The sequence below is a fragment of the Molothrus aeneus genome, chromosome 28, assembly GCF_037042795.1.
Source record: "Molothrus aeneus isolate 106 chromosome 28, BPBGC_Maene_1.0, whole genome shotgun sequence".
Classification (NCBI taxonomy): domain Eukaryota; kingdom Metazoa; phylum Chordata; class Aves; order Passeriformes; family Icteridae; genus Molothrus; species Molothrus aeneus.
Window position 1 is genome coordinate 2811452 of NC_089673.1, and position 24370 is coordinate 2835821.

General features: G+C 44.4%; 1 protein-coding gene across 4 annotated transcripts in view; it reads right to left on the reverse strand.

The window, feature by feature from the left end:
* Window positions 1–1054: 1054 nt before the first annotated feature.
* Window positions 1055–24370, reverse strand: part of IKZF3 (IKAROS family zinc finger 3) — a 35987-nt gene continuing 12671 nt past the window's right edge. The window contains exons 4-8 of one of the 4 annotated variants that reach the window (XM_066566845.1): window positions 16911–17171; window positions 16071–16238; window positions 15020–15136; window positions 8211–8327; window positions 1055–3523 (exon numbers count right to left, since the gene is read on the reverse strand). In XM_066566845.1, coding sequence (XP_066422942.1) covers window positions 2817–3523; window positions 8211–8327; window positions 15020–15136; window positions 16071–16238; window positions 16911–17171 — 1370 coding nt within the window. In that variant the 3' untranslated portion in view covers window positions 1055–2816. Of the gene's footprint in view, window positions 3524–8210; window positions 8328–15019; window positions 15137–16070; window positions 16239–16910; window positions 17172–24370 lie in introns of those variants that run through there. The other 3 variants (XM_066566842.1, XM_066566843.1, XM_066566844.1) reach the window with 3 other exon arrangements.

A 24370-nucleotide genomic window follows, 5' to 3' on the forward strand; every position in this document is an offset into this window, starting at 1 on the left:
CTTTCTTTTTTCTCGGCTTTTTTTCGTTTCTGTTTCTCAAGCGTGTCCAGCTCTTTGTGGCAGGAGGTGTCGCGGGGGGGAATGAAAGAAGCGCGAAGAACGTAAGGCTGGTAACGCAGGTGCTAAAAGGGCCGGGGGGTTGGTGTGAGCCTCCACCCTCCCCGCCGGGATGTTTCCATCGGCCTGACCCAGCCCGGGAACCACGAACCCACCCCACAGCCCCAGCGTGGGGCTGAGCTGCCCCCACCCCACAGCTCTCAGGTTCAACCGTTCCCCTGCTCACCAGAACCGTGTCCAACACCATTTTCCAGCAGTCAGAGGAGCAGATGATGTTATTTTACACCTCTGACTGTGTCAGTTACTCTACTGAGTAACAGGTTCTGCTGAGCACAGCCTCCACCACGGCTCAGCACCCCGTGGGGACACAGATTCCGTCCCTCCTGTGGCGTTTACAGGCAGCCCCAGCGCTCACTCCCACTCTTCAGCCTGCTCTGGTCACTCCCAGATCTGTTTTCATGGCTGGCAGAGTGGATATTTATTTACTGACATTAAGCACCAGAGGCTTGTTTCTTGGTGCTAAAAGCTCCTTCCCTGAACCTCCCTGCCCACTCTTGGGGTGTAATTTCTAAGTAAATGAAGAACCAAGTGAGATGGACACACCAAGGCAGTGGAGAATGCTTCAAACCTGTTCCAGACCAAAATAAACAAGCCAAGAGCAGAATAAATGAGGCTCTGAAGCAGTACCAGTGGTTTTCCCATCTGTTTTCTCAGACAAGGTGGTTTCCAGAGCTCCTCCAAGCTCAGAGACCTGCCCTGGACCAACACATTCCCTCAGCATCCAGACATGGCCCAGTGGGATTCCCATCTCCCAGGCCAGAGCAGCACTGTGGGACAGGGATGAATGATGGGGTGTGAAGGAACAATTAATATTCTTAAATGAATCCATTACCCAATCCACTTATGGAGAATGAGATTTTTTGGATGGCTCCAGGAGGTCTCTCTCTGTGGATTCCTTTAAGAACCTGCCCTTGCCTGCCCTCAAGTCAGGACATCATCATTATTTAAATATTTTATTCATTTATTGATAGTTCTTTGGTCTTGAAAACTAAGCCATTGAAAAGCAAGCTTGTCACAAAATTAGAAATTGATAAAGACAACCACAATGTCCTAAAAATGTCGGACTTAGAAATGTCAGGGCAGCAGTGGAACCTCTGGAATTCTCTGGGAATTCTCTCACTCCCTTTCCCTCTCTTTTCTGGGCCCAAAAGCTTGGCCCTTGGGGCTGACCCTTGGTGGAACTGCAGCCTCCCTCACAGGAGGAGCATTGGTCACATTGTGACACAGGTGTTCACTTGGGGAGAGCCAACATGCACCTTCCTCATGATGGAGCTCTGGGAAACATCCTAAACCTGCTTTACAGCTCCACACACAACAGCAGAAGAGTTCTCCTCAACCCCAGGGATGGCAGGATGCTGGATTAGCACTTCCACAGCACTCTGGATGCTCAGACACACTACATGCTGATTTATCCCTCTCCAAATCCTCCTTTCGTGGAAAACGTGAATATAAATTTCTTATTTTGTACCTTAAAATTCAGAGAGGAAATAACTGAGCCAAAAGAATTGAGAGGGAGGGATAAATTTCAGTATTTGTTGGCCCTCAGCTCTTCAACCTTCCCCCAGGGGAGTGATTGGATCACCAGGGATAACACAAAAGCAACACAGCTCTCAAACCACACAAGGGATGCAGAAAGTCCATCAGAACACTCCTAACTACAGGATACAAAAATATTTTGCAAAGATTAAACCTTCACTCAGCAAAGCCGTTACCAAACCCCTCTCCAGCCCAGGGACACCAACACAGCTGTGGGGCCACGGGGAGATTCTGGAACTGTTGTAAAAACCGACTTCAAAGGGATGGCACCTGCTCAGGGTGTGGAGCTGTCCTGGTGTGGGTGTGGCTCTCACAGCCCTGCCTGGGGTCTCACCTGTCCACAGCCAGCCAGGACCAACCCGTGATGGCACAGCCACATGTCCTGCTGTGGGACACAGGCACAACACACAGCACAGCTTCATCCTTGTTCTTGGCAGCCATCAGAAAGGAGGAGTTTCCAGCAATGAAAATTGGGATTTCCTCCAGGCCACATGGATGAGCCAAGCAGTGACCTCACTGGGAATCCCAAAAATATGTACTGTTAAAAAATCCCAACCCCAAATAGGTCTCATTTCTTATTTTCCTCTTACTGACTAACTTTAAAGTAAGTCAGCAGTGGGGTAAGAAAAAGGAAAGTGTGCCACACTCTTGTTAGGGCTTAGGGGAAAAGCTTTAAAGAGGAATTAATAATCCCTCCCTTTTCCTGCCCTCGTTTTCCTTGTTTTGGTGATGAGCCACTGGGATTATAACTAGGAAAAGCTCCTCCAACACACCTCTGACTGTTCACCTGAATGAGCAGGGGAATTGGCATGAAAACCTTTTGTGCTGACTTAAAGCAAACTCTATAAAAACAAACACAAGTTAAAAATTGAAAACATCATAAATGGCTCTGAAGTTTCACAAAAATAAAGTTAATATCAAAACCAGTCTCTGCTCCTGGTGTTTCCCACAGTCCCACTCACCACAACAGCCAGGCAGAGATGCTACACAACACTGAATTATCGAGAAAAACAAATTTAAAAATGCGTCACCTTGTGACACACTTAAAACTGGCCTAGAAAAATACTCAAAAAATTTTTTCATTACACTAATTAAACCCCCAACCAACCAAGCCTCCCCTTTGACAGAAAACACATCCTTTGACCTTGGAAGAGCAGGTCCTTTCACTTGAGCACCACTCTGTGCTCCCCCCGAGCTATGTGCGAGGAGAACTCGTAGCGGTCGTGGCTGCGGTAGCCGCAGACGTTGCACTCGAAGGGGTCGCGGAAGCCGTGGCAGCCCATGTGGATGGTGAACATCACGTAATCCAGGAAGAGCACGCGGCAGTGGTCGCACCTGTACACCCCGATGGCCTCCCCTTCCTTGTTGATGACCTTGAAGGCGTCACGGGGGCAGATGGCCGGAGGCTTGATGATCTCGTAGGGCCTCGGGAAATCCTTCAGGGCCTGGAGGCCGTTGCGGGCAGGAGCCGCCGCCATCACCTGGCTCTGGTGGAAGGCGGGGTTGGGCCTCTCCTCATGGTTGCTGTCAGTGTCTGTGGAGTCGTGGCCGCTGTTGTTGGGGGAAAGGCCCCTGTCGGATGACAGGCTCTTGTCCCTGAGGTGGCTCTTCTCGGGCTCGGTGCCGTTGGGGACGCTGGGGACGTCGGCGGCGCGGGGCAGCGGCAGCGGGTACAGGCTGCTGATGACGGGCACCATCTCGGCCGTGGGTGCTGGCGGCGTCTGCACGAGCGGGCGCAGGGCCTCGGCCCCCAGGTAGGTGATGGCGTTGTTGATGGCCTGGTCCATCATGCGCCCGTGCATCATCTCGCTCTCCTTCTCGTACAGGAAACTGGAGTTGTAATTGACATCGAAGCTGGGGCGTTTCTCACCTATGAGAGATGAGGGGTGATAATTACCTGAGTGGGTAAATGTTGGAATTCTGGACATCCCTCTGGCTGTCCTGGATTGCCCAAGCCCCTGCCAGGGGGCTCAGAGACCCTGGCACACAGCCCAAGAAACCTGTGATTTTGATTATGACCCATGGAAAAATTACCAACCTTATGTGAGGATCTGCAAGCCACAAAACTCTAAGTAGAATAATAATTAGTTTGTCACGGGGTGAAAAATAGATTTTTTTTGAAAAATAGATTTTTTTAGAATGGGGGTTCAGGGGGCAAGATGGAGGAATCTGGGTGTGTCCAGTCTTTCTCCTTCTTCTTGGCCTCCATCTTCTGCTGTGATGTTGGCACTTTTGGATTGGTTTAGAGTAGGAGCTCACTGTCTAACATAGGTGATAGGCATTGGGAAGCTAAGGTAAATAATGTACACGTAGTTTTTTGTACAAAAGGACAGCACTGCCCTGAGGGCATCAGAGTGTCTCTGTCTGACCTGCTGAACGGACCTCAGCAGGCCAGAGAAAGAATTTTATACATAAGAAAGAATAAACAATCTTGAGACCGAGAACTGAAGAGTTCTGACTCCTTCTTTGACTGCTGGGCTGGGAAAAGAGACTTTCTAACACATCTGGGGGTCACTCTGAGCAGCAGAAGTCCCGAGAGGTAAAGAGCTGTTTAAACCCTGTGATGACTTTTCTGAAGGGCAGAAATCTCTCTGGGAATGGGGCATGATGTGTTCTCTGCTGAAAGAAGCTGTTAGACACAAGCAGCTTTTGGGTGGGGTTTTTTTCATATTTTTTTAAATCTCAGGCTTAGAAGCAAATAGAGGAGGTGGTGAGGGTACTTTCTGAGATTCATCTTTGACAAGTCCTTGGACACTGAAGTCAGTTTTCCCCACTGTCCTTTGACAACTACAGCTTCCTCTGCACCACACCTGGCTTCTTGGATCTCTACACAGGTATTCAGGTAATCCAATACTGGCAGATATAAATATAAACACCCCACAGTTAGGGTCACTAGATACAGCGTTAGTGGAAAAAAAAAAAAAAGTTTTCCTTTGAGTGTGTTGGAGTTTGGAAAACTCTGGACTGGACAGAAGAGGAGGAGAGTGCACCTGAAATTCTGCTCACACCTCTCTGAGCAGCACAGTGCAACTCCTGTTTCTCTGTGCCAGCTGCAAGGAGGAAATAAACTGCACCCCAAAGGCACTGAAGGCATTTTGAAGGTGAATGTCTAGAAATAAGTAACTGAATTCTGTGGTTAATAAAAGCATAAGCTTGTTCATAGCTTAAAAAAAATACAAAAAAAAAAAAAAAAAGACCAGATGAAAGGTTTCACATGCAAGGGACTCGCAAACATTAAATCCACGAATCTCTTGGTTACGGTAACTCAGTAACTCGAGTGGTGCAGATGTTTATCAGTCACCTGTCAACACCCTGACTCAATGTGTATGAAACTCTGGGGTTTCACTGCAGAGGCAGAAAACCAGGAGCTCACGTTTCTTTTTCTAAAACACTCCAAAAGGTTAAAGAACCACAAGAGTGTAACTGCTTCCAGCCCACAGCACCACTCGCCGTCCAGCTTCACATGGAAGGAAACAAAATGCTGCAGTAGTTTTGGGTGACTCATAAAACCAGCTCCAGGCAAGTGAAAGATGTGAATAAATTGGGATTTAAGTAGAAGAAAAATAACAACAAAAGCAAAAATAGGCAAAACTCCCTAAAAATTTTGGTGTTAAGAATCACTGTTGTAAAGTTAAATAAAGAAGTTTGATGTATGATCATAGGAATGTGGAATATCCTAACCAGGACCATTGAGTCCAACTCCTGAATGATCACTGAGGGTCTCACAGTGATTCCACTGTCCTGGTGGATTTTAAGGTCCCCCAGAAAAAGACTGAAGAGGAGCCTGGTGCAGAGGTGAAGAGTCAAATGCAGGGTCTGGTGGTCCCTGTCCTTGTGTGTGGGACTTGTAGTGGTGCACACGAGGCAGCTAGTGGGGATGGAAATGTGAAAAATAAAGTGGGAGAGACTCCTGGTGCTTGTCTGAATCTCTGCAGAGCCCTCCAATTATAATAAAGGGGTTTTTCTTCCAATCAATAGACTTCATTCAGAGAAACGAGCCAAACAAAGATGCCTTGTTAGTGCATATCCCTGTCCCTGCTTCCTGACTAAATGAGACATCAGCACTCATTCCCAGATTTCCCAAAGGATCCCTGCACTGGCCTGGCAGATCTGAGCTCCAACAGGGACAGCTCAGAAAGGCACAGGAGTCAGAGCAAGGTCGGACAGCCTGCTCCTGGAAACATCCTTCCCAGGGGTACAGAGGGCTGAGGGGGGAATGTTTGCACATGTAAGTGAACAAGAAAAATCATACAAGTTCTAGAAAAACAGCAAGTTTCAAAAATTTGTTATTTTGTGCCTTTAGGTGATCTGTGATGGGTTCTCCAGCTTCTCCACACGATCACCTGTGTGTGCAGTGCCAGTTCATGCCATCCAGCACTAGCACAAATCCCAGAGGATCTGGGCCACACAGGAACTCTTTGGCCTACAGAGGAAACCCCAAACCCACTCGTTCTTCACATTAGGCTTATGCTGAGGGGGTGCATCCTGCTGCAGATGTGTTTAATAAAAGACATAAAGGTCAAACTGCTGGTGATTGCACAATGAGAGAGCTGAAAAAATGCTAAAATAGAGGAAGCTAAAGGATTACAAACCCATTTCCATTAATACTGCTTTTTGAACCACAGCAAGACGTGTAAGGGCCAAGCCCCACAGGTCCAGTTCCAATCCTGAGCACCAAAGAGACTCAGATGGAGTTTGCTGGTCTGGCTGTGCAGTGAGGCCACCTTTAGAAAGCCACACTAATGTAAAATAAATAAATAAATGAGACCAGTTTTCATTGATGAGAGCCCAGTGCTACCCACCAAACCCACTAAGAGCTCCATTACCTTCAAAAACTGAGTTGGTTTCCTGTGTGGATGCATCCATCTGCTCACCTTTCCCTGGATGGATCCATCTGCTCACCTTTACCTGGGTGGATCCATCTGCTCACCTTTCCCTGGATGCATCCATCTGCACAGCTCTACCTGGATGGATCCATCTGAACAGCTCTACCTGCATGGATCCAGATGTGCAGCTTTACCTGGATGGATCCATCTGCTCTCCTTTACCTGCATGGATCCATCTGCTCACCTTTACCTGGGTGGATCCATCTGCCCACCTTTACCTGGGTGGATCCATCTGCTCACCTTTCCCTGGATGCATCCATCTGCACAGCTCTACCTGGATGGATCCATCTGAACAGCTCTACGTGGATGGATCCAGATGTGCAGCTTTACCTGGGTGGATCCATCTGCTCACCTTTCCCTGGATGGATCCATCTGCTCACCTTTACCTGGGTGGATCCATCTGCTCACCTTTACCTGCATGGATCCATCTGCTCACCTTTACCTGGGTGGATCCATCTGCACAGCTCTACCTGCATGGATCCAGCTGTGCAGCTTTACCTGGATGCATCCATCTGCTCACCTTTCCCTCCATGGATCCACATGTCCACCTTTACCTCCATGCATCCATCTGCTCACCTTTACCTGGGTGGATCCATCTGCTCACCTTTACCTGGATGGATCCATCTGCTCACCTTTACCTGGGTGGATCCAGCTGCTCACCTTTCCCTGGATGGATCCAGCTGTGCAGTTTTCCCTGCATGGATCCAGCTGTGCAGCTTTACCTGCATGGATCCAGCTGCTCACCTCCACCTTGCTCTGGAGCTGGTGCACCCTGTGCTGGGGGTTTGGCTGCAGCAGCCCTGCCTGCCCTCCCAGCCCACACCTCTCCCACATGAGCCCCACTCAGAGGGTGAACTTTATATTGGGCCATAAAAAAAAGAAAAAAACACAAAACATTTTTTACCTTATGTAACCCTACAAAGAGCACAAATAAGGCTTCATCAGCACCAATATTATATAACTGCTGACTAAGGGTTTTCCTTAGGACACAGGGCTGTATTTTATTTACTTTAAAGGCAGGTTGATGAAATAAGACTGGCCAAGAGGGTCAGGTGTTTGCTGAAACCCAGAACCTGCCCAACGAGTATTTAAGATCCCCAACATGCAAAACTCTGATCGTGTTCAATTAAATGCAAAGAAAATACTATGGAAACATCTGCTTGCTTAAATTACCACAAGAAAGGGTTTGATATTTTTTAATCATACACAAATTTAGTAGAATGACTAAGAGAAATCCAATACTTTTCTGCCTTTAGGCCTTATTTCACACATGAATACTGCAGGAATCTTCAGCTCCTGCTGAGAAAACATTAACCTTCCTATTCTTTGCTTGTTCTAGATCCTAGCAGACAACATTTCAAATACACAGGTACACAAATGGCACGTGGAAGCTCATAAAACATATTTATAAATCACCTATGTAAAGACACAAGGCACAACAGTGCCTTCCACCCAGTTTAAGCAGCCAACAGAGTTAATTATTTTTATTTTAATCAACCCCTTACGACAAATTGCTAAAACCCCATCACAAAAATCAGTGTTACTTTATTTTTTTTTTGTATCAGATGCTAAGTTTGAGCAGGATATTTAAAAGAAGCAGAGGCATTGTACTGTTTGTTACCAACCCACACGTATTTAAGTGTTGCAGATGAAAAGGGGTTTTGTTCTTACCAATAAATTTCTGAGGCATTGAGCTTTTTCTCTTTGCCACGTTGCTCGCTAGCCTGTCCAGCACAAGGGCTCTTTCAGTCCCCATCTCTGCCTTGATGTGCCTTGCCTCCACGCTGGCTAGGTTGGAAAATGTGAAAAGGAAGGGAAAAAAAAGAGAGAGAAAAAAAAAAAAAAAAAAAAAAAACAACACGTAGGTGAAAAGGAAAAAAAAAGAAAGATAAAAAAAAAGGAAGAGCTGACTGGTTAATCTCCAATCGGCCACATAACTGGAGGAAACAGTTTGGAGATCTAATGCAAAGCTGGTTTTGCTTTTTCTGTCATTCCTGCTCTCTGGGCACCCGCTGTGGTCAGTGGCAGCACAGCCCCGAGCTGACTCAGGGGGGAGCACAAACCAGAACTGTCGTCAGCGAGAGGAAGTACATGAACTGGCTGGAAGGTTGGTTAAATTGCAGATGGAGACAGAAGCTCTGCTGGCCTTTCTTTTTTATTCTGAGTAAGGCTGGGTGACACCTGCACACTCAGTGTTTCGAGCTGCAGGAGGAGACACTCAGTGTTCCTACTTAACTTTTCAGATATCAGTCAGAGATGTCTTAACGAATCACTAAGAAACTTGTATGATATATATCAGTGTTCCAGTAAAATAAAAGCAATAAAGCCTTTGAAAATTCAAAATTTCTAGCTCTTTTTTCCCCAGGTGTTTCTGTCACTTAATCTTTTTTCCCTAAATGCTACAGCTAAAACTAACTGCCAGTGTTTCCTCTGTGTTTTAAAGCTTGTTACAACCTCCCAAATTTCTAATTTTTGGGTAAGTACCTGTGCCCTGTGATGACTCCCTTGAGATTAGGCCAATTAAAGCTCTTCCCATTTTCCAGAGCTCTCCTCAGCTGTGCTAAGCAGTGCCCAGCACTGCACAGAAGCTGTGCTTGCTCTCAGCTCCTGGAGGCTGCAGAGGCCTTGAGCTGGAGAGCTGCCACCTCATATCGCTACTACCACACTAATACTGATCGTAACTGCTGTGGCTTCCCCCCCAAACCCTGCTCAAACCTCAACAACACCCATCTGGACTGCTGCTTTTATGTGAAAAATTATAATGAAGAATAAATTCATTGCTAAAAGTACCAGTGGCAGGGATCAGTGTGCTGAGAACTGGACACATCTTAATGGATTGTCCAAGTCTGTAGGAGATGGGATCTGCAAGGTCAGGACATGATTCTTCTGTGTTTTAAAGCTTGTTAAACCTCCCAAATTTCTAATTTTTGGAAAAGTACCTGTGCCCTGTGATGACTCCCTGGGGATTAGGCCAATGAAGGCTCTTCCCATTTTCCAGAGCACCCAATGAGAGGTGATTGACTTTCCCAAGGTGGTAATAAAAGGTTGGATCTCACTGTGAAAGAGTCCTGGTCGCTGTGTTACTGTACATACACCAACAAATCTAAATATAGAATCATGGAAACATGGAATGATTTTAGTTGGAAAGGACCTTGAAGATCATGGCATGGTCATGGGCACCCTCCATTATCCCAGGTTGCTCCAAGCCTTGTCCAGCCTGGTGCTGGACATTTCCAGGGACAGTCACAGCCTCTCAGGGCAAGCAACTTGTGCCAGGGCCTCACCACCCTCCCAGGAAGAATTTCCTCCAACCATCCTATCCAACCCTGCCCTCTGGCAGTCTAAAACCATTGTCCCTTCTCCTGTCACTCCCTGCCTGTTATAAAAATCCTTCTGCCTCCTTTTTATAACCCCCTTAAGGCACTGCTAGGCCAAAGTGAGGCCTCCCTGAATACATGAAGCATAACCTAAGTAAGAGACAAGCAGTGCCAGAGGAAAGTGGTAGGAACACTTGGATATCTTCAGTCCTACTAAACACAGATTTATTGAGTAGCAGACTTAAATTTCTGTTTGCCCAGTAGAGCAAGTGCTGAAAGTGCAGCTTCATCCTTCCCAGGCCTGTGCAGCCTTTCTCTGAGCATTTCAGTCTGTCCTCTGTACCTGTTTGTCAGTGCTGCTCCTGATAACAGGAGTTTCAGTCAGCACAAACCATGACTCACCAAACCTCAGCCAGAACTATTTGTTCATGTTTGTTCAGCAGTTTGAAAACATCAAGTGTTTCAGAGGTGCTTGGTGCTACAAATATGAGTCAGGGAGGATGGGATAACAGGGCCTGGCTCTGCTTGGTCACAGTCCTGGAACTTTGGGATGTACGTGACAGCTCTGTGCAGGGCATGGAATGCCTTGAAGGCAATAACACTGCTCTTCTAGTCTCAGTTTTATTCTAAATTACTCCAGTATGTTTGGAGGTTCCCATAAATGTATTCACCCCTGCTCCCAGCATAAAATATCCAAATGCACAAAGTGAGACAAAACACCAGGTTAAGGTGACACTCTGAGGGGAAGGGAGGGAGGTAAAGTGTAATCACCTGCTTGGGTTTGGGCCAAAAGCTCTAGTTTGGTCTTGAAAATTATAGGGTTTTTAATGTCAGGACTTCAGTTTAATTCTCATGCTCCAAAGCCTGGAATATGCAGCTTTATATTAACTTTAGATGACTGTAGTCCAAGGTTTGAACCAGCCCCAAACCCAAAGCCTCATCATCTTGGCTGGATCATTGCACAAGTCATAACAGCAGTAATCTAAATTTAAAAAAAAAACCCAACAAATGGTGTACTCAAAAATGTACTTTTTTCTTTGCAAAGAAAAAATAAAGAAAACATGATTCACCCATATCATAAAAACATCTCCCTGATCCCTTCTTTAGTTTTATGATTTTGTTGTTCTAGCTCCTCCTTTCCTCAGTCTTTACCTCCAGGAGCTGCACTCTGAGGAGCCATGTGCTGCTCTAGTAAAGCTTTAATTCCACATTTTCAGGTTGGTTTTCCTTATGCTGGCAGGACCCAGCTCAGAGCTGCTCTCAGCCCTCCCAGCCCCAGGAGCACACTGGAAGCTGCACGTAGCACATCAGGGGTGACTTGTCAACGTTATTTATGTGCCACCAAGGGAACTTTAATTGTTAAATTAATGTCAGGAGGGCAGATGAGGGCTTCCTGCAGGAATAACAGAGCCTTTCCTCAGAGGAGATCTGCAGAGACAGTAACTATTGACCTACATAACATGCTCTGGGACTTCTGTAGAATCAATCTTGCAGGTTCATGGTTCTCTGCTCTTTAATTTTAATGCTGAGGGTCTTTGCCTTCTCATTAATATTTTTGACTCCTTGCTACTGGCTATTTTTTCCTAAAGAAAAAATAATCTCTATTTATGGGCCACATAAGGTCTTTGATGACATTTCCACAAGCTGGCCTTAGGGAAGCAATGTCTGCTCCCAGTGAGATGAAGGTGGTTATACAGGTTCTCATCCACAACACTGCTCTCTCTACCCAGAAACGAACTGAAAATTATCTCAGCCAACTTCTTCCTCTGGATCACATCTTAAACAATTCAAGAATAATATTTAGCATTTAGGAAAAAGTTTTTTGATCACTCCAAATTCTCTAAAGACTTCTCAAATATAGAGAAGTAATCACACCCTGTGTCCCTCTTCAATTCTCCTCCCTCTGGATGATTCCACTGCACATGGTGATTTAAACAAGTAATTATCTCACTGTAACATGGATCTAAAAATAAAATTCAGACTGGACTAACAGAAATGGTCAAGTGCTTTGCTCAAAATCACACTGAGAAAAAAACAAATACAGAAAATCCAGACTTGCAAAGCACTGCACAGCAGCCTGGAATCTTGGGTTATCCTGCAAGATCAGGGCTCTGTTGGCTCAACTGCAAAGCCAGAAAGCAAAAAAAAAAGAAAAAAAAAGTCTCTGAGGATGCTGAAAGAAATTCTGCAGCTCAAATAAATCCCTTTCTCGGTCAGATCTGATCAGTGGCTCTGGAATTACATGGCAAGTTGAGCTCCTAAGCATGGAATTTTCTCTGGTGTAGAGATGGGGTTGATCTCACCACTTTGACAGCTGGGAGCCCCTCTCCTGCTCAGCCAGCACCAGGGCTGAGGATGAGCTTCCCTGAGCCCCCTGATGTACACCTCAGAGTACATTTCAGGTGTAATCCTGCCTGGATAAAGCACTTCCAGAGGACCATTTTCCTGCCACTGTGAGTTATCCATTAGAAAAGACTCTTCAGGCTGGCCTGTGAGTGCTGGCTGAGGAGCCACCTCTCCAAAGGTGCTGTCCCCTGGCCATCCTGGGTTCACTGAGTGGTTTGGGTTGGGAGGAACCTTCAGGATCACCTTGTATCACCCCCTGCCATGGACAGGAACACTTTCCTCTAGCCCAGGTTGCTCCAAGCCTTGTCCAACCTGGCTTTGAACACTTCCAGAGATGGGACATCCATCTCTGGGCCACCATGTCACCCTGCAGCTGGAGAGAGACCTGCTGCTGTCCCAGCCCCAAGCTTACACCAGCACTCACTCTGCACTGAGCTGTTTCCATAGTGTGGTTTCTGCCACACCAACCAATGTGAGCAGAATTTTTAGAATGTGCAGATAATGTTAGCAAAGCCCTCAAGTACAAAGCTGAAATTAGAGGCATTGTTTCCTGTAGCATCTCTGTGTGGTCACTCAAGAAGGGAGAGTGGAACGGAGTTTGGTGATTGTGCAATGAGAAAAACGTGAGAGAGATGGTTATCAGGGACAATGCTCCAACTATATTACATGAAACTTCTCTTTTAGAAATATTTCCACATTTAGAGCATGCAAGCATGGCACTGAAAAGCAAATAGAATGGTTATTACTGTCCTGATGCTTTTAAATATTTTAATCAGTTAGGAATGATGGCATGTAGAGCACTTTTGGGTCTAAAGATGGCTCCATGTGAGAATTATAGAATTATGGAATGGTTTGAGTTGAAAGGGACCTTAAAGGTCCCTTTCCACCCTCCTGTCATGGACAGGGACACCTTCCAGCAGACCTGGTTGAGAAGCTTGAGGGGAACTCAGAAAAACACCAAAATTCAAAGTGATGCAGAGAAGTAGGGAAAGGATCAGTAATGGAAAGAGGATGGTTACTAAACACAAATGTAAAGTGCTAAACTTGGGGAGGGGGGGGGAAGAAACATAGCAAATGACTGCCTGAGAGTCTTTCCAGCTTTCCCTCTCCCTGGTTCTGCCACCCAGCATCCTGTCAATACCAGGGAATTAGATGGAGTTCTCATTTTTCATAAAATTTCCCAAGAACGCTGCAGTAAAGGTGTGAAGGTCTCCAAGACAGGGCAGCAGCCACCTCTTGGAATTTCCATTCCCTGTGACCAGTTCAGGCTCCCTGCAGTGCTGCAGCAAGAACTGCACCACAGGCTTGGGGTAAGGGGGGAGTGTTGCTGTTCTGAAATGCATCTAAACCATGAGAATAACTTCAAAGCAGAAACCTGCAACAGGTCTCATGTTTTCCTTTTTCACAGCTGGACACTTTGGGTGATGGCCATGGTGTTGTACTGTAACACAAACCACGTTACAACGTGTAAAGGTTCTCACCAAAACCAAAACTTGGTGATGAGGTGATTACCAGTAACTTTTACAAATACTGTAAGAAATATGTCACTGTGACAAGAAGAGAGCCCCCTCAAAACTATAAAACTCTTAAAAATCTCTATGAAACACTTTGGTAAGTTATGGTTCTCTGGGAGGTTTCCTGCATGTGTCACAAAGCCTGAAACACCAACCTACACTCTCTGCACAGTGCAGGGATTCCTGTACCCAAGATTTTTATCACATATCAGTGGCTCTTCACACTGATTTTTAGGCCTGGCTTGTGATGACTCCTGCAAAATCTTGTCCTTACTGTTGTGGATAGAGTTATTAGGAGGAAATTCCTCCCTGTGAGGGTGTTGAGGCCCTGGCACAGGTTGCCCAGAGAAGCTGTGGCTGCCCAGGAAGTGTCCAAGGCCAGGTTGGACAAGGCTTGGAGCAGCCTGGGTTAGTGGATGGTGTCTCTGCCTATGGCACTGGATGATCTTCAAGGTCCTTTCCAACCCAAACCCTCTGTGATTCCATGTTTCCATTATTTGGTGTTTTTTCAAGGCTGTATAGCAAAAGATGGGAGCCTGAATTGTGAAACTGTGGCCTCAGCTCTTCTTAGATCAGTCATGAAGTTCTTTGGGAGGTCACAGCCACTCCTTGGCTCTGAACGGGAAGAGCAATTTTTTCCTGACTTACTGGTGTGTCGTGAGATCCAAATCACACAGTTCATTTTAGGATTTGAGCAGTTCAGGTGAAGCAGGGACAAAGACTATGGTGATTAGTTTTCACTAAAGTATTTTGGAACTGCAGCACTGAGACTGCAAAATGGAAAATAAGAAAAAAAAAAGTTTTGATACATTTCATCTTTTCCAAAGGCAGCTCTATATTCAAAGCAGCCTCTCACTCTCTCCTAAGCTGATCTGTCAGTGATTTTTGGGGTACCACTCCCTTTGTATGCCCTGGATCCAAGTCACTAAAAGTGGTGCAAATTCTAACAGAAAAGGAACCATCAAACACATGGTTGTCAACAACTCATCCTGTAAAATGAGCCACATAACAGCATTAATGTAGGAATAATTTAACTCACTGAGCATCACCTCCAGAAATGCTGGGTACAAAGTATTTTAGATGTTTTACACAAAGTAACACTTAAAGAAAAAAGTGATTAAAGTAAAAGCGCCTGAGGGCTACGATGAACCAGCCCGTTTAGAACATTACAGCCCCTCAGGTTACTGAAAAGGAGTGTAGGAAAAGCTGTTCTCAGGCTGTGGGTTAACAGCTCACCAGATGATCTTTTATAAGCCCTGTAATGTACTGAAACCCCAAAACCACTGCAATGTGATAAACTCACCAGCCTCACACATGCCAGCGTTCTGCAGGTAAGTCCGGCACCGCTCCTTGTGCTCCTCTAACGAGCTCCTCTGCTTGTAGCTCCTTCCACAAAACTCACATTTATATGGCTTCTCCACTAGAAAAAGAAACAATAAAAGAATTAAAATAACCACAAGAGACCACTAAAACACTGTCTTGCTTGAAGCATGGTGCTGATGGGGGACAGCACTACGCTGCTGGTCTTGATAAAATCAGAATCTCATTTATCCTTGGTAGATAAGATAAATTTAAACTTTGATTCTTTGTGAGGTTGAACTTTTTTCTGTGCAGTGCAGTGCAGAGATAACACCTATAATTTAGAATCAATGTTTTCTTTCTGAGCCCATGTAGAACACAGGATAAAGACAAATTCAAGGGCAAGCACAGCCTGGCTCCTGCAGAACTGGGGTAGCTAAGATTGAGTTATACCTGACTTGAAATCCAAGTCACCTCAGCTCTGTGCCTCCATTTCCCCATCTGTAACATGGACAGAACACCCTACCAGGCTTAAGAATAAACATCTGTTGAGCATTTTAAGAGATTCAGATGAAAGGCACTACACCACAGTGAGGTGGCAATAGTCATCTGCCTGCAATTATGCTCCTGGGATTTTCCTCACAGCTCAGAATGGGATGGGAGGAAATCCCAGCAAAGCACATCTCACACTCTCCTCAAGTTCAGAGCTTGCTGGCACAGCCAGCTGCACTCGTATGAAAATGAGCTGACAAGGTGGTGATGGGTTAAAGGTTGGACTTGATGATCTTGGATGTCTTTTCCAACCAAAACAAAACACCATGGAGTGAAAACACCATGGAGTTATTTGTGCAAGCAGGTTTGTGGGCTGTGACATGGTTCCCATGGCCCTTCTCTCTGCACCAAGAGCAGAGCCAGTTCCAGAAGCACCAGTGAGTGGTCACTGCTCTGTGTTGAGCCTTTCACAGGCTGAGCAAACCTTGCTGTCTGTCTTTTCCACACCGAGTGTCCCAGTGACACACATCCAAACCACATGGAGTGCCTGTGAAGTCACTTACCAGAATGTGTCCTTAAGTGACCCGTAAGCGCATCCCTCCTCTGGCAGGCATAACTGCACAGGTGACACTTAAAAGGTTTTTCCCCTGTGTGTAGTTTAATGTGGCGGAGGAGGTTTCCCTTCTGAGTAAAGGAAGCTCCGCACTGATTACACTGGAATGGCCGTTCACCTTAAAATGACATACAGAAAAGGACATTTAATGGTTACGTGGGTATCATGCTGTCCTCTGCCTTTTTGGAAGAGGAAAGAATGAGATATTGGATTGATTTCTTTCTATAGAAACACACAGAGTGTGGCTTCAGTGGGAGGGAGGTGCAGCTCTGGTGTCAGAGCTGCTCGTAGCATATGTAGGACTATGGAAAGCACTGCACAGTTCTTCCATGGAAAGAAGCGCTCTGGAGGAGGCTGATTCCAACAAGCCAGCAATTTTTAGAAGGAAAAAAAAGTCTTATCTTACTGCAGGCTGAAACTTAAGATGCTCATTGGTTTGTTGCCAAAGTATGGCACAGAGAGAAATTTATATACAGACTGAAAATGGCAGCACAAAACCGAATTAACTTTTGCTTTGTGCCAGAAATACTGCATTACATAGTGCCTTTCATCCAAAATTCTTAAAATGCCTCACCAACTTGCTTTTAATACTATTCAATCCTGATAAGAAGAAAGGTGGGTAAAGTGAGGCACAGAACATCGAGTAACTTGATAAAGATCACACGTGGCGTCAAGGACGGAACAAGGAAACCCTGATTTTGGTATCCTTTTTAAAAAGAACTAGTCTAGATTAAAAATTATCTTATTTTCAGTACTCCAGCTCTTACAAGAACAACAGAGGGATATTTACCAGTGTGGCTACGCTTATGAACCATCAAGACATTGAGGCTAATGCAGGCTAATCCACAGATATCACAATTCATCTTTCCACTAGCTGGCCTGACGTTGTCATATGAACCCGAGTGTCTTTCCAGTTTAATGCTCTCATATTCGTTATATTCTCTGGGATATGTGTAAGGCAGTTCAGATTCTTCCAGGTTTTCCATTGGCTCGGAATTTAAAGCACTCTCCTCTCTTTCACTGTATTCACCTTTCACTTTAATCACATCATCTGCAGGTAAAACAAAGCACAGGAGTGAAAAAAGGCTGATCTTATCCACCTTTAGGAAAAAAATGCACTAAAGATTATATAAAACAACAGTATCAATCTTCCTAAAAGTTTTATTGAGCTATGCAGATGAAGAAATGAAGTTAAGATATGGAATTTCACAGGTCATGGACACTTAGTGATACTCACAGTGAGGTAACCCTTGAAAGTAATTAACCTGCCTGGTAATTATTTTTGATGGAGAACTTCCTTCTACAGATTATGAATGTATAATACAGTACAAATATATCCTGAAATTACTAGCCAGGATTCAAAAGAAAACACTTTTTCACACCACTCACAAGTATTATTTTTATAGAAATCAGCATTTCAGGTTGCTTCTGTGAATTGGAAATACAGAAAGACATAAATTAAATAAGTCATTTTATTTCATAACTTATAGCTTCTTGTAGAACCTCTGGTGCTTAGAACTAGCCTAGGAAATATGTCTGATTAGTGCAGGACTCCCAGCTCTCCCATGGGATAGATTCTCACTAGTTAAGCCTCACCAATAATCCCAATTTTCACTTGCAAATCACAGTTTTTATCCATAGCTCTCAGACGTGTGAGGAGCAGTCAATAATCTTGATTTACTATGTGAGTAAAACTAGCAGAGACAGGGTAAGGGTTTCCTGAGAAATAAATGTATCCCAGAAATGCCAAAAGATTTTCCTGATTTTGTGAGGATGTGGCAAAGAACCTGACACCTCCTGAAGATCAGCATCCATGGCTTTCAAACAGGTTCCTTCCTGGACCTGTAGCCAGTCCAGAGGAATCCAAAAGCATGGCCTAAATGAATGCAGCTCCATGACAAAGGTGGATGTAACAGGCAGCTAATGATTTACTAAAGAGTGAAAATGCAAGCAAATTGGTCACACTGTATAAACAACTGATGATTCCCAGCTTAGGGTGCTGAATTTCCATTCCACAATTAACTCCAACACTACCAGCACTTCCATTTAAATCATTGATAACTGCCAGGACAGCTTTTTTCTGCTTAAAGCTGGCTGAGAAAGCTGGGGCAGCCTGGAGAAGAGAAGGTTGTGTGGAGACCTCACAGCACCTTCCAGTGTCTGAAGGGGTCACAAGAGAGACAAAGAGGGACAATTCATCATCAGCTGAAGTGACAGGATGGGAGGGAGTGGCTTTAAGCTGAAAAAGGGAAAATTTGTGTTGGATATATGGGAGAAATTCCTCCCTGTGAAGGTGGGGAGGCCCTGGCACAGAGAAGCTGTAGCTGCGCCATCCCTGGGAGTGTCCAAACCAGGCTGGATGGGGCTTGGACCAGCCTGGGAGAGGGGAAGGTGTCCCTGCCCAGGGCAGGGGGTGGGAATGGATGAGTTTTAAGGTCCTTCCAACCCAAACCATTCCATGGTTTTCTGACAAGAGACAGACTTAAGGTCGAAACTCAAGTTGTGCCTCAAGCTACCGAGTGAACAGGAGCAGCACAGGATGAAGCACATGGCTTCCTGTTTGAGCCTTGTTCTCTGGCCACCTGCTCCTCCCTCCAGCCCAGGATCAGACAGATAATCTGGCACTGAATCACTTGTCCCTTCTCCAAAGTACAGAACATGAACTGCTGAATATGTATTAGCTCTGGTTCTGAGTAATAAACCACATCAAATGCCGAGAACAAACAATGGGTGGCAGTGAAAATGAGGTGGCGACATAAAAGCAACGTTGAAAAACAAAGATCTGGCAACCTAGAATTTGATAAAATCAACATTTTCAGCTATATTTTAGGGAGAAAATCACTCCTCTGTCCTAATTGATTGTATTAAGCCCTGCCAGTCTGTCTGACTTTGGGCTGAGCTGGGGGAAATAGGTGGGTGATGGTTTCTTTCTCCTAAACAAGACCTCCCATAGTGTGGAAAACTCTGAGATCCCTCTCGTGCTCTCCTTGGATGGGGATATTGATGGAAGAAAGGGGTTTTCTCCCATACTGTGTGTTTTTATCCCCTATCCTGGAAAATATTTGGATTTTGCTGCTGGGACTTGCTGGCCCAGTCCTGGATGAGCTCAGGTGGGTTCAGGTGTTTTCTCAGTGGATCACAGGGAGCTCCAGATTCACCCAAAAATGGGCTGTTTTTCTTTGTGGATCCTTCAATCCTTCAGTAGCAGCTCTGCTTCACATCCCACAGATTCCTGCTGCCACAGGAACAGGGCTTCCTCTGCAGGTGCCTTCTGCTGCCAACTCCATGTCCAACGGTGTGAGGGTGATCTTGTTATCAAGATTCTTTCAAAATTAGTTTATACAACCATTTTCATTTTCCAAGGAAAAATGATTGCCAGTTGTTGAAAGGAGATTTCAACACCCATCCCTTTCCCAGGAAGCAAAAAAAAAAAAAAAAAAAAAAAAGATTTTTTGGTTGTTTTTTTCCCTCTCAGAAGGAGGCTGTTCCAAAATAATTTGCTACATCCTGCCCAGCATGGTAAAAGGAAGTACCCAGTGCAGCTGCACCTTGTTGGTGCTTTCAGAAACAATTTCAATTCCCACTTTCTACTCAACGTCTCACCTTTCGTCTGCATCTCACGCAGTTTTCAGCAGTGGAGGCCAAGCTGTGACCTCCAGCAGAGGCCTCTGTGCTGTTCGCTTCACTTTCTCACCACAGTGCTTGGCTCACAGCTCCAGAGCTGTGCCAGGGTCTGTGTGGCACAGTGTGGGCACTGGTTTGAGCCCCCCATGGCACATCCTTGGGCACTGCTGCAAACTGGGCAAATCATCTTATGATTCCACCGTGGAAAATAATCACCCCTGCAGTTTCCACACCGCACAGAAGGCTTGTGTTTCCTTGTAGTAACAGAGGAGGATGCACCTGAGTTTTGATCAAGGCTTTTCCATCACTGCCTCTGCAAAAAACAGGGGCTGTTTCAGCTGTCCATGGCATCCAAAGTTCAAGTGTTTTCCTGTAGATATTTGAAGGATTTCCACGGGAAAATTCACTTTCTGATGATTGGCACCAAGAGAAGACACAAGGGAAGAGAATTTTTTAACCCAAATATAAATTAGAAGGGTTGGGATTTTTTCACCTGTGATGGTTTAGAAGCTGCTTCAGCTTCTGACAGCCAGACAGGAGAAGCTTAAGTGCAAAGCAGTCTGAGGAAAAGATGGCTTGGTATAGGCTGTACTAAAATTAACCAAGTGATTGCAGAGTCTGGAGCCACCAGATTACTTTTTCAGCCCAGACTTTTCTCTGTACTGGCATGCACAGGGAATGCCATGTGATCAGGAGATTGGCAGATGTGTGGAAGGTTTGTATCTGTCACTTAAAAATCATATCAACATATTTTATTAGATCAGGGAGTTTCCAGACTGGTCTGCCTTAATCAAGAGGAAGGAAGCTGTGACTTCATGTAGAATAGGGAAATTTAACTGAGGAAAAACACAATTATCCCTAAAAACACTAACAAAGCTCCCACAGTGGAAAAAATAAGTGTCATCATCTCTTCTATTAGGCAAGTAAAGAGGTTGTAGGAGAAAAAAAAAGCATTCATAGAGTCCAAGCCAGGGAACTATTTTTCTCGAGGCAGTTCATGGAGTTAATATACACTGAGGAAAAAAAAAAAGCTGCAGCTTTTACAGAACAAAGTGCTGGTGTGATGCGTTAAGGCTGATGCACATGGTTTCATTTCCTGGGGAGATGATTACAAGATGAAAGACATACTCCAGAGTAATATTTTTGTTTCACCTGAAACATTGTAAAAACAATGGGTTCTGGAAAAAATCCAAAATAAAGCTGCGGTGGCAACTTCAGACTGAGTCACCACCCAAACAGTGCTTGTGTGTGCTCTATAAAATGATAGAATCACAAAGGGTTTGTGTTGGAAGGACATTAAAGCTCATCCAGTCCCACCCCCTGCCCTGGGCAGGGACACCTTCCCCTCTCCCAGGCTGGTCCAAGCCCCATCCAGCCTGGCTTGGACACTCCCAGGGATGGGGCAGCCACAGCTTCTCTGTGCCAGGGCCTCCCCACCCTTACAGGGAGGGGTTTCTCCCATATATCCAACACAAATTTTCCCTTTTTCAGCTTAAAGCCATTCCCTCCTGTCCTGTCACTCCTGTTCCTGAAGCAGAGCCCCTCTCTGCTTTCTTTTAAGTCCCTTCAGATAATGGATGGCTGCTCTGACATCTCCATACAATCCTTCTTCTCCAGGCTAAAAATGCAGAAATAAAAAAGTCAAGAGAGCCAAATAATTAGGGCAAGTTGGAGGGTTTCTGAATCTTAGCTTTTTTTTCTCTAGGAGGAAGTTTCAGAAGGAAAAGCCCCCAAATTCTCCTTTTAATCTGAGACTCTGGCATCAAATACAGAGGAGAAAACCGAAGTTTTGTCCTGTTGTTAAGCAAAGTTTACCAGGAGCGATGGGAAAAGCACAAGGAATAAAACCCAGAAGCCATTAAAGACAACGGCAGGGAAGGGTGATGTAGCTCAAGTGTTTTACAAGGAGTGGGGTCATAATCGTGAAATCCTCAGCACATGCAAAAAGTCAACTGGGTAACAAAGAAACTTAATCATCTTAATGTGGCATTTTAATGATGCTGCTGATTTGCTGTGCCAATTCAGAGATAATGAGCCCCTAATGCTACAGATGTTCAGCCAGACTAAAGGAAAAAAAAAAAAAAGGAAAAAGGAAAGCTTTTCTTGTATGCCATTTCCTAACTATCCAATTAAACAAATTGTGAAAGCATATAAATAGTTTACCAGGTTTTGACAGCTGTTAATGGGATTCAGATGCTGAGGAACAAGAAGGGAGTCGATATTGGAGGGTTCTTGTGACTACCTGGGTTTGACAGGTATTAACTGATGATTCATCACTGTTATCCCCAAAAAACCCTACAGACACATGCCAGAGCTGCTCCCCTCCCAGAATGAGAGATTCCTGTATCTAACCCAGCCTGAGGCACAGAGTGGTGAAGCTGAAAAAGTCAGTGGAGTTTCCAGATTCAAGGCAGAATCCTGCGTGTTTGTGAGAAACACCTCAGCAATGGAATCAACACACTGGGGGCAAAGATAAGTCATGAAAAAAAAAAAAAATTCCATTATCCTTGTTGAATAAAGAAAGTAGTGCATCCCATAAAAATTATAAACCAGGGGGAAATAATTAAAATAAACAATGCTATGCCTAAGTTTTTTTCCTCAAACAAGAAGAAAACAATTACATGTAGTATATATTGAGAATTTGGAGATTGTAACTAATGGGAAATTATAAAATGTGAAATGACACAATAGCAACATGAGTTTGGTTTTTTTTAATGAGGCAACACTATCAGAGTTAAGACAATTTTTCTCCATGTTTTTCTTCTACCCCATTGCAGACATCCATCGAGGGAAGGGAAAGGATTTCAAGCCTTTTTGGCCCACCCTGGTTTGTTTTCCCTCTGACTCCAGCCTGGGCTCCCTTTTTCCCAACAGCTGTTATGAGATCATTGTTTGCCAACAAAGAAAGAGCAATCACCTCAGAGCAGAATTAACTTGCAGCCAGACAGCAGAGACAACCACCCCAACCAGGACATGGTGACAAGAAATGCCCTTGCAGGGTGCAGACATTGGGCCTGTCCCATCCCTCAGGTCCTTTTTTGTGTCACCACAGGCCATAGCAGAGACTTCTGCACTAAAAATCCCAAATATTGCATTTATTATTGGCTTTGGGTTTATTTTATCTTTGTGCCTTTTAGTATTTTCTTAGTACTGTTGTTCAATAGTCACTTCAATACAAAAAACCCTGTACTAATTTGTTTAGATGCTTTATAAGGCAGACGTGAGGGGTAATTCCTAAATGAGCCAGTGAAGAATGCACCTGGTGGAAATTTCACTTCTAAATATAGGAGAGAAACTTTCATCATTCCCCTTTGTGGAGTGCAGGCTCAATGGTAATGAGTCTCCTTGGTTTTATTGTGACTTGAAACAAAAATAGAAACAAATCAAATTGAAATGCAGCACTGAGAATTGGAAAGAAAATAAAAAAAATCAGCCAGGCATCATTTTCCAAGTGCTCAGATGTGTATTTTCTACTTCATTAATACCAGTGCCTCTCTATCATTAAAGCATAGTGTAATTTATCTAGTTGTACAATTAATTGCAAAATAACAGCCACCAAACAACACACGTCGTTTCCAAGCTCATGTAAGTCAGGAAACTTGAATTATGTAACTGATTCTTCAAGCATCTTACTTAAAACGATGATTTTTCTTATAAAGATTAATATTCCTGTGGAAATCCATGATTTCACACCCAGTATTTCCCCTCAATTATAATTTTCTGTCTAATCATACTCTAGTGTTTTTCTAGGATTTTCATTCAAAAGGTTTCCAAATTATGTTGAAGTTATACTAACAGAAATAGGGGTAAAGGAGAAATGTTCCTCAAAACTGAGTGTTCCCAGAGCTGGAGTAAAACAGGACAAACTGCACAGCAACACTGTGCAGTGCTGAGTTTAGAGAAGGAAATGGAATTTAACTTCATTTAACTGCATTTAAATGCTCTTAACTGAAACTACAAACGGAATTTGGGAAGCAGAATGACCTTCCCTGGGACAAATTGGACTAGGGGCTGGAAAATTATAGCTAGTGTGTGCTGAAACTACCATGGGATTTTATTTTGGTTGTTTGATTTTTAAAAGTGGCAATAATTTGTCATTTTTACTCAACTTTCTACACCCCCAGTGCTGGAGGGGAGCACAGAGGGAATGCCATCCCACACCCTCAGGCCTGCAAGGCCCAGGTTTCCCAACACCAGTCCCAGATGAAATTTATTTTAATTTTGACACCTGTTAACGTTATCCTTTCAGATTTGAATATCTTTAAAGTCTCCCTCTTACAAAAAAAAAAAAAAAAAAACACAGAAAAAGATGAAACTGCACAAGCTCTTCCTTTCCTTTGCCGTTAAGATACCATCACCCAGAGAAAACATTTCTAAAATGACAATTCCTGAAGTCCAGCAAGGCAGATACAATCACAACCGTTAAATCAGACTTCAATGAGACAGTTAATCAGAGAACATCTGGACCCAACAGTCAGACTGAGAAAGGCCACATGTTAAATTCAGATAATCACTGGCATTACCTATATCAAGGGACCAATCACTAATGTGACCACTCAGGCACGGTCGGCTCTGGTCAACTGTGCTTCAAATGAACTTCAAACCTGAGAAATTCAGTGTATCATT